The sequence below is a fragment of the Coffea eugenioides genome, chromosome 2, assembly GCF_003713205.1.
Source record: "Coffea eugenioides isolate CCC68of chromosome 2, Ceug_1.0, whole genome shotgun sequence".
Taxonomy (NCBI): Eukaryota; Viridiplantae; Streptophyta; class Magnoliopsida; order Gentianales; family Rubiaceae; genus Coffea; species Coffea eugenioides.
The window spans coordinates 13308226-13319825 of NC_040036.1; the positions used below are offsets into that span (position 1 = coordinate 13308226).

The following is an 11600-nucleotide window of genomic DNA, read 5'->3' on the forward strand; positions in this document are numbered from 1 at the left end:
AGCTTTATGCATATAAGGTTAAAACCGGTAAAATCAAGTGGCCCGAATCCAACTAATGCCAAACCACAGCATGGAGACGGAGGACCACTCAGGTCCAAATTACGTTGCTGACCCTCCCACCCACTGTGTCTGTGTCTGTGTGTGTGTGTGCACCTGTGCGTGCCTTTGTGTCAGATTGTGCGTCTGAGATGAGATGTGAGAATGCAGCAGTGGAGTGGATGGATAGAGGAGGAGATAAAAGCCAAATAGAAATACATAGTGCAACTCCGAACACTTTTACTAAGACACATCCACCCACCTGTATATGTATAAAGTATAAGCCTTCAGATCCAAGCATTTAGCCCAAAGTACTTCAATTGTGATGGCACATTGGCACCAAGACTAACAAAATTGACAAGATGTGATCATGGATGGGCAACTGAACAAATTAATAACCTCAAGCACCCCAAATTGAGCCAAGAAATTAATCTCTCCCTCTCTTGTATACCATTGTACCGACCCTTGCCCTTATATGAACTACATTAAACAACATAAAGTGGAACAACTAATAAAAAAGGAAAAAAAAAAAAAAGTGGTTCCCCATGAGAAGTTATCCCATTAGGACTCTATCATATGTATCTCAGTAACCCCAAACCCCAAAACCTAATACAAGATGCTAGTACATAATTAAAGAAATGGAAGTTCAATGCACATATATACATAATGAACATTAAAACAACTCACATTTGGACTAGAAATTGCAACCCCAAGTTAGATGTTCAAGGCATCCCTTCAAATCTGTGGCTTTTGGGAAGGAGGGCACTGCTTGAACTTGGGCAGATGAGACAAAAAGGATCCGAGGTTCCTCTCAGCGCAAATGGGATTCCGATGATCAACCCTTGAAGTTAAAACATGCAGGCTGAAGTTCATTTGCAGCTGACATGATCACTCCGATCCAATCTCCTCCCATCAGTTCTTCAATATTCAAGAACTTTGCTTTTTCTACTTTTTTTTCTTCTTTATGCTCCTTTTGGTAATAAAACCACCATTTTTGACCAATGAGATTTACTAGAAAGAGAAAAACTAAAGGCTAACTACCTGAAAGACTGATTTACTAGAAATAATGAACAAGAGGGAGATCCGTCAAGGACAGGAATGGAGCAAGGCCATACGCTAGATCAAAGAAGGAACTGAAGACCCCACATTTGATGGATCAAGCCAGGCACCGACTCCAGTTGCATTCCACAAAAGCGAAGGATCAGAAGAGTTAATCTGATCAATGTGATTCTGATTACTAGCAACGCTCCAATCCAGCCTATGCTGGCCTTCCTCCATTTTCACATCTTTCACCACTACAGAATTTTCACCACTCCGCGGGGGATGCATTTGCATGTCTTCAAACCCTTCAAATCCCCCACCAAAGATCATTTTTTGTTGCTGAAGTGTAGAAGCTATGAGGGAAGCCATAGTTGAAGTAGTAGAAGTAGAAGTTGATCCAAAGATAGAATTACTATAACTTGAAAGAAGTGAATTTGAAGGGATAACACCAACATCTTGAATCTGCTTATTTGAAGAAATTGAATTGATCCCATTTCTATAATCACTCCCATTAACATCACTAGCAAGAGGTCCTGATGAAAACCCTAATCCAAGACCATTCATTTGAGGCTGAAGAAGATCATAACCGTTACTAGGGTTGAACCTGGCCGGATATGGAAAATTGAGCTCCGAAGGATGATGGTTGTTAGTAAGCAAGCTATAAAACAAAGGATTAATATGATTTCCTGCTGATGAACAAGATAGATCTATCTGGCCTGGTGGAACAACATGACTAGGGTTTGAAGTTGCAGTTTGAGCTGAAGTTGAAGTAGCCTCATTAGTAGAAGCTGGTCTTTTAACCCTCTTATTCTTCCGACATCCACCACCAACTGGAACATTTCTGAGAGTTCCACCCCTAGTCCAATAACGCTTACAAGCCTTACAAAAATGCCTTGGCTGAGACAAACTGTAATTGTTGTAGTAGCAAAATTTTGTGTTTGATGAATCGCATCTAGGACATTTGAGGGGTGGCTGTTGCTGTTGCTGCTGGTCTTGGCTAGGCTTCTCCATCATCTTGGCTGCTGTTGACTGATCCATCAACCCTTTCTCATCTATCATCTGATTCTGGACCAGAGAAAATCAAGATGAAGTTAAGATTAAAAAAAAAAACAAACAAACAAACAAAGAGATCAGGAAAGAAAAGAAGATTCAAAAGGGATGGCTTCAGTCTTTGGGGTTGAAATTAACAACACAAACATAGTATTCCCTTCCAAAAGCTAAGAAACAAAATGGGGTCATGCTTTGTCTAATAATTGAAAGGGAGAGGAGAGAAAGAGAAATGAATAAGAAGCAACCTGTGGCTGCAGTGGCCATTCATTACTGGTTGATGAAGAGATGACTACCATCTTCTCACAGTTTCCTAGCATCTCTACTCACTGAGGAGCAAGGGAATCGTGTTGAAACAAGGAGTATGAAGACAAAATGCAGGTGGCGACGTGAAAGTATAGTAGTCGTGTGTTGACGGGGGGGTTGAAATATGGATGGAGAGAGAGAGTATTAGCAAGAAATTAACGTTAAAACGTTGTTGTTTAACTATAATTTCACGTGAAGGGTTTGGTCTAATTGAATCTTGAATAGATTTTTAGCAAAGAGAAAAAGTGAAAATGAAAGAATATACAATTGAGAGACATTCCTAGTAGAGGAACAGGACAGAGGGATAAAGGAGCATATTACAGATGAATCTTGAGAGGTTCAAGAAAAATAACAATTTTCATGAAACCGGCATCCCCCAACAGGTCAGATCGCTGCTAGTACGTAAAATAATTACTTCATTCCTTAGTTAGATACAGATGGATAGGTATATAGAGAGAGATAGAGGGAATCCCTAGAGCTCATTACTCGAGGCGTTTGGCACAGCAAATCCCACTTCCACTTTGTCTATTTTTTTACTACGACTCAACAACGACCAGCATGACTATTCCAGACTAAAGCGAGTGTACACATATTTTATATGCCCTACACACCCATATATCCAGTAATTATCCTGTAGTGCACCCCTATATAAAATCCCACTTTATTTCCGTATCATGATCCGATATAATCTGTGAATTATGATGGGCTGTCGTTCAATGAAAATATAGCATGATTACCGGCCATTATATTTAAACTTGCTGATTAATTGACGTTGGCAGCACAATAATATGGACTCGAGTGAACTTCTCAGCTTATTATTTTTTTAAATAAGAATAGCTAGCGCGCTTGTGTCTGAATTGAGGATTGTTTGTTTTATTTTTCAGAATACGTACGGTAAAAATTTCTACAATATGATATACGAAGATAAAAAAAAATATTATGCATTAAGTTATAACCATAATTCACCACACCAAGAGAACCAAAAATTCTAATAGCACCATATACTTTTTTGTTCTTTTCGTGCATCATATGGTTGAGATGTATGTGCTATGAAACTTTCACATCTTTACATGGTGCATACAATATGGAATGGAATCATATCATCTGATCTGACAAGAATTTTCGAGGCCAATTGATGGAAACTTTGCAGGAAGTTGTCAAGTTGCATTATATAATAAACAAACACATATTCCAAATCTGAATGCAGAACGAAAATACCAAGAGAAAAGGACAAGAGGGGAGCATGTCTGCATGTGGATGTCTACATCTATTGGTCTCAAAACATATGGTTTAGACCACGCTTTATTCGCAAGGAGCCCTTTTTTTGTTCAGTACGTTTTTGCTTTCTTCTTCTCTCTTACTATACTCTCGTAGCTAGTCTCTCCCTTAGTTTTGGAGGAAAAACAAAACCGTTAATACAGGTGTCAGTCGGTTCAAATACACATAGATTAGTACTTGCATGGATTTTCTTGAAAAGAAATATTCATATGTTATTGAGGAAAAATGAGCGAAAGTGGAAACAGAAACTTTGAACATGTATCAGCCCCATGTGGCTGCTGAGGTAAAAAGAAGGAAAAAGCAAAGTAATGTTTGGGGAACAAATGGATTTTGTAGTCTCCCAAGGGATTTTCTCATTCTCCTAACACTCATCATTATACTTCTACTGCAGTAGTATCTTTCCTCGATCGTTAAAGTTAAGATGTTAGGTCAGTAAAATAATACTACTGGATTGCGTTAATAACAGTAAATTAATCATGTCTTTTAACTAATGACTATGATGGTAGTAGTCAATTTACTTGATGTCCTAGGTGGTGCTTGAGTACTACTCATATTTATTGCTAGAATTCAATTTCTCATCTGAAGAAGGCTCAAAAGAATTATTATTTTTTTTTTTAAGTTCTCTTCTGATTTCTGAAGGTTAACATGCATGCTGAGAAATCCAAAATTTTGAAAGTAGAGAATTCTTAACAGTTTGAAAGAAACGCTATTTGGACTAGTCAGGTTTAAAACACAGACACACAACAGAGAGGTTCCCTTGGTCTTCCGGTTCGAACTTGATGCATGCTCATGATTACAATTACATTTAAATTTTTTGGGTTTCATTTTTTACGATATTTGAATACCAACTCCACGGCATGAACAACAAAGTCAGAATCTCATGATTACAACTAAAATTTTGAATAAATTACATTCACATTTTATTAGGGCCGGGTTTCAATGTTGAAGATACTCTATATATGAATATCAACTTCGCAGTATGAACAACGATGGATTGGGAGAATAATGCGGTCAAATTTGACGCTTTTCTTCATTTGAATTTCAATTTGCCCCTTAGACGGCGCCGAGTTTTCTATATATTGTTTTCTTTGTTTCTTATTTTTTTAAAAAAAAATTGACGACACATAATTAAAGGGTTGACAATTTTAAGTAAATTTTGTGTGAAAATCATATTCTGTTTATTTGAGGACCTGATTGTAAGCTGGAAATTAACTCTAATAAACATACACTATAGAGCAACTCAGAATTAATATGTTGCCTCCAGAATTCTGAATGCTTGATTGAGAAAGAAACTATGGCAGTTTGCATCCGTAGTCCCCCTAATTCATTGTTTTCCGGATTATGAAGAGCGTACGTCAATCAACAAATCATCATCCCAAAAGAGATTAAGCAAGTCGTGCTATTTAGGGCTTGTTCTTAGTTGATTATTTTAAGTGACTACAGATTCTGATTTTGGATGATAAGCTTTTGTGATGCTCTTGGTTGCTTTTATATAATGATTATCAATTTTTTAATAATAAAAAAAAGTTAAAATTCATAATCAACTAAAGAGTAACTCTTATTAATTTTGATTATTCACTATAATCACTTTCTATAATCTGATTTTCTAAAATCTAAAGCAAACAAGATAAGGCCTTAATTAACCTCCCCCCCTTCCCCCCCCCCCCCCAAAAAAATCATTCTTTTACCTACGGGAGACAAGAATGAAGATCCAACTTTTGACTTCAGATCATAGTCCCCAGGTTCGTTTCAAAGCTTGCTCAATGATGTGCTGTGCTTTGATAGTATTAGACCATGGGTAAGTTAAGAAAAGAATCCAAAAAAATAATACTCGTGCATGCATTAATAATTATGTTTTAACTCTTTTGATCAGAAATGCTGTGGCTGTGCTCGTATTAGTAATTATGTGAAGCATGCATATGTACTCCGCAAGGGCCATGAAATGAAAGGACTAATGAAGACATCATGATTTATAAGCACCTATAAAAATGGAAAAAAGAAGTCACAATTTCAGAAAGAGAGGGGGGGGGGGGTATGTCAAATCAGTTAGGAAAAATGAAAAGGAAAAAAAAGGAACGGTATAGAAATTCATGAGATAAGAACAAATTAAATCAGCTTTTTATTGATTATGACAACGTGATTTTAGTCTAAGTAACGATGAAGAAACTGGGATTCGATTAGCTAACAACCAAATTTAGGAGTACTTTTTCCTTGAAACGACAACATGAACTATGCCGCTTCTACATTCCAAAAAGAGTAAAAAAATTACCAATTTGAAGATCTTTTAACAGACCATAGTTTTTATGATTAATTTTTTCTACACTAACACTAACAGTGTATACCTTATTAGCGTTGGATGAATGACAACTATATAAAATTTGAATTTGAAATTTAACTTTTGCACACATGTCATAAATCTAACGATGATAGTGTATACACCGTCAGTATAAGAAAGATTTACTCTAGTTTTTATGGTAGTCTGTTTCGGAAGGAACCAAATTATTTTTAAAAAAATAAAAAATAAAAATCGATTTCCTTACAAAAACAAAAAAGAAAAAAAAAAGAAAAATTTTTGTGAGTTGATTAAGTTGGATGTGGATACGTGGTAGCAAGAAGCAACAAATGGCCATAATTTCAGAGGTGGAAGTGGGTCCAATCTAAAGCACAGATAGCTCAATCACTCAATTGCCAACCCACCACTGACTCTGGTCTGGACAAGAGATTCCAAATTGGCAAGCATGAAAGCAAGAAACCCAATGCACACGTTAATGGGGTAGTTTGGTGTAGAATCAAAGTGATGGAGGAGAAGGAGGGAAGACTCGACCACTACTTATGTATCAGCAAAAGAGATAGAGATTGAGGATGAGATTGGGGGGACCAAAGCATCAAATCAGTGCAACTGTACTCATCAAACACTCCCCCACATTCCCCACCCCAGAACAATCTTCAGACAAAGATCTCCCTCCACTTACTTTGATTTTTTTAGTATCATCTGAATTATTCAAACTTTCTTTTTTCTCTTTTTTCTTTCTTTGTGGCTGAGTAGGGTAATTGTAGTTGACTTCTTTTTACAATTCTTGTTACTAACTTGTTTCATCAATCGATAGTTCTTTCTTCTTTTTTTTTTGTTCATAAAGTTTAAAGGAGAGGAAATTCACCTCATTCTAAGATTCATTCTAAGATTAATTAGAGCATGCCATCAGCTCTGTAAGTAATTAGAAGCGATTTACAGCGAGTTTTAAATTCGAACTCGAGTATTCCCAACACAAGGATCAAGTCCTCGGTAACAAAAATATATGATATTGGTGGCATCACATTTCTCTCCTTTTTTTTTTTTTTTTAAATGCATTTGTTATTATAATAAGTGCTTCACTTTCTTCTCTGTTATGGTCAAAAACCACAGAGCTGATAGAGTATCGGCAACAGACCTACGGGGCAAAATTATATATGCCCAGGCTAGGCTTCAGAAATGATTCCAGAAATGGAGTATTTTCAAACGTAAGTTAAATTGATCATAATACCAGATAGTTTCGTGTCCGTATATGCAGACCCCGGTTTAAGGTAAATTATTACAACACAGAGATTCGTGGGGGTCCATCATCCCAACAACTGCGGGAATAATCAGCAAGAATTTATCCTCGGTAGGTAACTTAGGAAAAGAAGAAGATGGGAAAGTTTTTACACATCCCAGATTTCTTTAGAAGTTACAGGAACACATAAATAAATAAATAGTAGTATTTTAAACGAAGGTAATCACTCGTCAAAACATATTAAAATGTTGGAAGTCCAAAAGCAGTTAAACACCATCCATATATAAACAAATGTACGTCATGAATTTCAGGTTTTAATTAATAAAATGAATATGACAAATAATTATTGTGATTTTTTTATATATAATTTGATTAAAGTATTCTCAATTTATAATAATCGGTCGAGTTGAGTCAGAGCTGATCTCGTTGCTGCGAACAGCAAACTGGTCTATAATGAACTTCTTGTTAGAGAGGAGATGTGAAATTAATGGGGGGGGGGGTCAACGGAAGACGAAGAATATGAACAGTTGATTGTGTCTGGGGGATATCCACTTCGCAGCTGCTTTGGTCAATAATCACGGGGTTGGCCTTTGTTTCTTCTTCTTGTTCTTCGTACATAGAATCTTAACCATATTCTCATGACATATGGTTGGAAAGCAATGGACTGTTTCCCTCGGAATTTTCGAGGCATTAATATTGTTTGTTCGATGGGTCCGATGCCCATACCAGAAATGTTTGTTTGACTGTTTGAATCAGATTAGCAATTTCATTTGGGCTTAATCGATCTCAAAATGTTCCCCCGTAATGTTACTTATACTAGGTAGTAACAAATTACCTCCCGTGGTCATGAAATATGCGATTTGTCCCCTCTAAAGCATGAAAACATAGCCATGTCCTTGTATACTTATTCTTTAATCTTTTGATGTCAAAAGACCAAATTTGTATACCAAAATCTGTATCCCAAATTTAACCTTTTGACTCCAAAACTATTTTTTTTAAAATTTTACAAAGAATTTTTAATGATTAAGCTACATGCCAAAAATAGCTTGTAGCTTCTTCTTTTTTTTTTTTTTTCAAAATATAGCTTGATGGAAATAAAACTCAATTTTTTGGGGCAACTTGTATGCTTCGTGATTACCGAACAATTAGCTATTGAAATAACGTTACAGTGAGGCTTTTTGGGACTAAGCCTTTTGTTTTCGTAGAATGTTTCAAAAGATATTCTTAGAACGATAAACACTATTAACTAATGAATTTTATAAGCAGTAATGTAACTAATGATATAATTGCTTGCGCAATTAGTGATTAATTAGAAGGGTCACTTTCTTGTAAGCTGTCAAGAATGCGTCGTGACTGTAAAATGGGACATAACAACGTCCAGAGAATTACACGAAATCCTCACCGCCATCTTCGTAGCGTTTGGCCATTTGCTCGTTAATCCACTCATAATATTAACTCTACCAATTAACATTCATTCTAATGGTATCACCTCCAGTCTCTCTCACTCTGTACTACCAAACACCAAACCAAAACTACATGGGAGGATCAACTCATGGTTCAGTGCAAGTTATGCCATAGACCCTCACCGGTGGCTAACCGATCAAACTTAAGTGCCACAAGAATCATCAAAACCAAGAAAATCAATAATACTTATATATACAAGCTAGGTTTGTCCTTTTTTTTTTTCTTTTTGGTAATGTAGATCAGTGTTAATCTTTTTTTTATATATAAGAAAAACTGAGGGTTTTATTGATGAGATTGTTGGAAATCGTCCGGCACAATTTGGTTGACAAAATTCGGAGTTTTAGTTTCATACAGATTCAGAAAGATTAGCCATTTTTGTATCACGAGCTAGTTCAGTGTTAATCTGATTATATGCTTGAGCCACTTAAATTCAGAGTTTATCACCAAACTAGTTTAATTTTTTATTCATATTTAACTACAAGATTCAGACTCTGAAAATCACTCTTTTCTCCACATTTTAAATGTAATGATACGTGTATGTCACTATTCACTATCCCTCAAATTCAAAAAAAAATAAAAAATCATCCTTTGTTATGGGTTTCAAAATTCTTCGTTCCTCAAAAAAAAGAAAAGAAAAGAAAAAACTCTTACTACGTAAATAATTCTTCTTTCAAGTTTAACTTTCATCTTCGTTTGTAAAATCAAAATAAATTATCAATTCCATTTTCTCATCTTGATAGATGATTTGTGTACTGGAAAGTCGAAGTAATGAGATGCCGTCCATTAGTTACTCCAGTTAATGTTAATCAAATCCAGTCAACTTCAAATTATCTTAGTAGTACTCACCTTGTGAGAAATGATGGTACAAAATTCATGACAGCGCCTAATTAGTAAAATACTTCGCCTATAATCGATAGAGATTATAAGTTCGAGTCATCTAAGAAATAAGTGGAAAATCATTTTAATTTATTGATTCTCTTTTTAAAAAAAAAAAGAAAAAGAAAAAGAAAAAAATGGTACAAAGTTCATAATTAAGCCACATGAAAGCAAACCATGGGGCCAACCTATCGGCTCGAATCCTGATCTTAATCTGTGGTCCTCCAAGATCCAAATCCAATTGCTTAAGCAATCTACTCATTATTTTGGTGACAATTTCTTTTTCTCTTTTTTCCTTTTCCGGTTCAAAGGAAGCTTCAAACTCGAACGAGGGACACCAGTAATTAGAGAAATCAGGGTTACTTGGCTAATGGCTCAAGTTCAAGCTCATCCCATCTGCTGGAAAATCATACCCGGCTCTAGAGCCCCATATAAAATTGTGACACCAAAATAATGGGCTTTTTGAAAAGTGATCACGGACTTCTAACACCTTTGAATTTGAACTAGCAATTTGGGTCATAGGCTACACTATGCTGATTCCATTGCTTTGTAAACTATCACAGAACATCCATTGAAACTCTATCAAAAGGGTAAAAATCACATCCAAAAATCTACCCAACATCAGCACATTAGGGATGAATTCGGGTAAGAACAATTTGCTGGTGGTAATCCTGTCCAAAAATGAGCAAATGGCAAAAGTGGCCCTCAAACTATTTAATAATACGTGTTGTTTAATCATTAGTTTTTTAATCACTGTAAATCCTTTTATGAGCCAAAATTTGGCCCGTGGTCCTATTAGGGAAGGCATCTGTAAACATGGTATGAAAATTGAATTAGGTCAGTGTACGGGTGTAATGCCATAGAGGTGTGCAATTGACTAATTCAATGCAATCATTCTTCTACCTAAGATAAGTTTTTTTTTTTTTTTGTAAAATGAAAGTTTAGGTGGGTTCGATTCCTATCACCACCACAAATCAAAACTTATTCATAGGATCATGGGTTATTTACAAGGATTTTTATAAATTATCCATCAACACAACTCTCATATCAATAACGAAATTCAAACACACAACATTTTTATAAAGAAATGGTTCATCTTTGTCAATTGAGTCAAACTTGTGTAAACGGAGAAACTAAAGTTTTGTAACTCCCAACTTAAGGCACCATGAAGCAAAAAACCATAGCAAGTAATGCAGCTTCTAAAGGAACTAATATTTATTTCAGGCATTTAATAAAATTTGCATCGCATATGTAGAAGGCTACGTTGCTTAGGCCAAATTATCATATTAGGGTTGAAAGATTAACCAAATTACTAGATACTTGAATCGAGTTCAACTTGATATGAGTTCATTTGAACTTGATTCGCTGACTTATCAGATCAAATTTGAATAGTATTTTATGTTCGATATCTTTGAAATTCGATAAAATGTTCGTTCAAGTTCAATTCGATAAATAAACAAGTCAAATTTAAATAAAATTTTAAATTCATTAAAATTAATAATCAAATAAATTTAAATACTAAGGTGCTCAACTTGATTACGTTCGTTACGCTCCTACATGTTACCTGTTGTTTGCAACCAAACGGCTCCAACAAAAATGGGCTTCTTCAACCCCCTTTTGCAATCAAAAATTCTAATCTCTTCCCTAAAATGTAATGTCGTGTTTCAATGGTAGCTACCCGAATTACTAACTTCCAACAAATAAAAGATGACTAACTTGTGAGTTCATTAATCAAAGAGCTCCCATAGTACATAAGTGGACCAAGGAGCTGATTTGATTTAATATCCACCCTACGTGATAATTGATGTAGCCGTACCACTCGCAAAGTTCGGCGGGCACTTTGCAGCAAATCAATTGGCTGCTCTAAATCTAAGGGTAGAAAAAATTCGGACCGAAAGAAAGAAACCAAGTTGTGCAAGGACACATCAACGAGGACAGGAGCTTCTAAGCGTGGCAAAGCACTATTAGCCCGTGTTCATTGTTCATGACAACTTGCAGATAATCAAACCTTTTTGATTCTCC

At 35.6% G+C, this 11600-nt stretch overlaps 1 protein-coding gene across 1 annotated transcript; it reads right to left on the reverse strand.

Annotated features, from left to right (window-relative positions):
- Window positions 1–382: 382 nt before the first annotated feature.
- On the reverse strand, window positions 383–2826 carry LOC113761453 (dof zinc finger protein DOF1.4-like). The gene is made up of 2 exons (XM_027304448.1): window positions 2373–2826; window positions 383–2142 (listed from the first exon to the last, which is right to left on the reverse strand). Exons 1-2 carry the CDS (start codon window positions 2442–2444, stop codon window positions 1153–1155), a joined length of 1062 nt encoding a protein of 353 aa, XP_027160249.1. The 5' UTR covers window positions 2445–2826; the 3' UTR covers window positions 383–1152.
- Between the last annotated feature and the right edge of the window lie 8774 nt (window positions 2827–11600).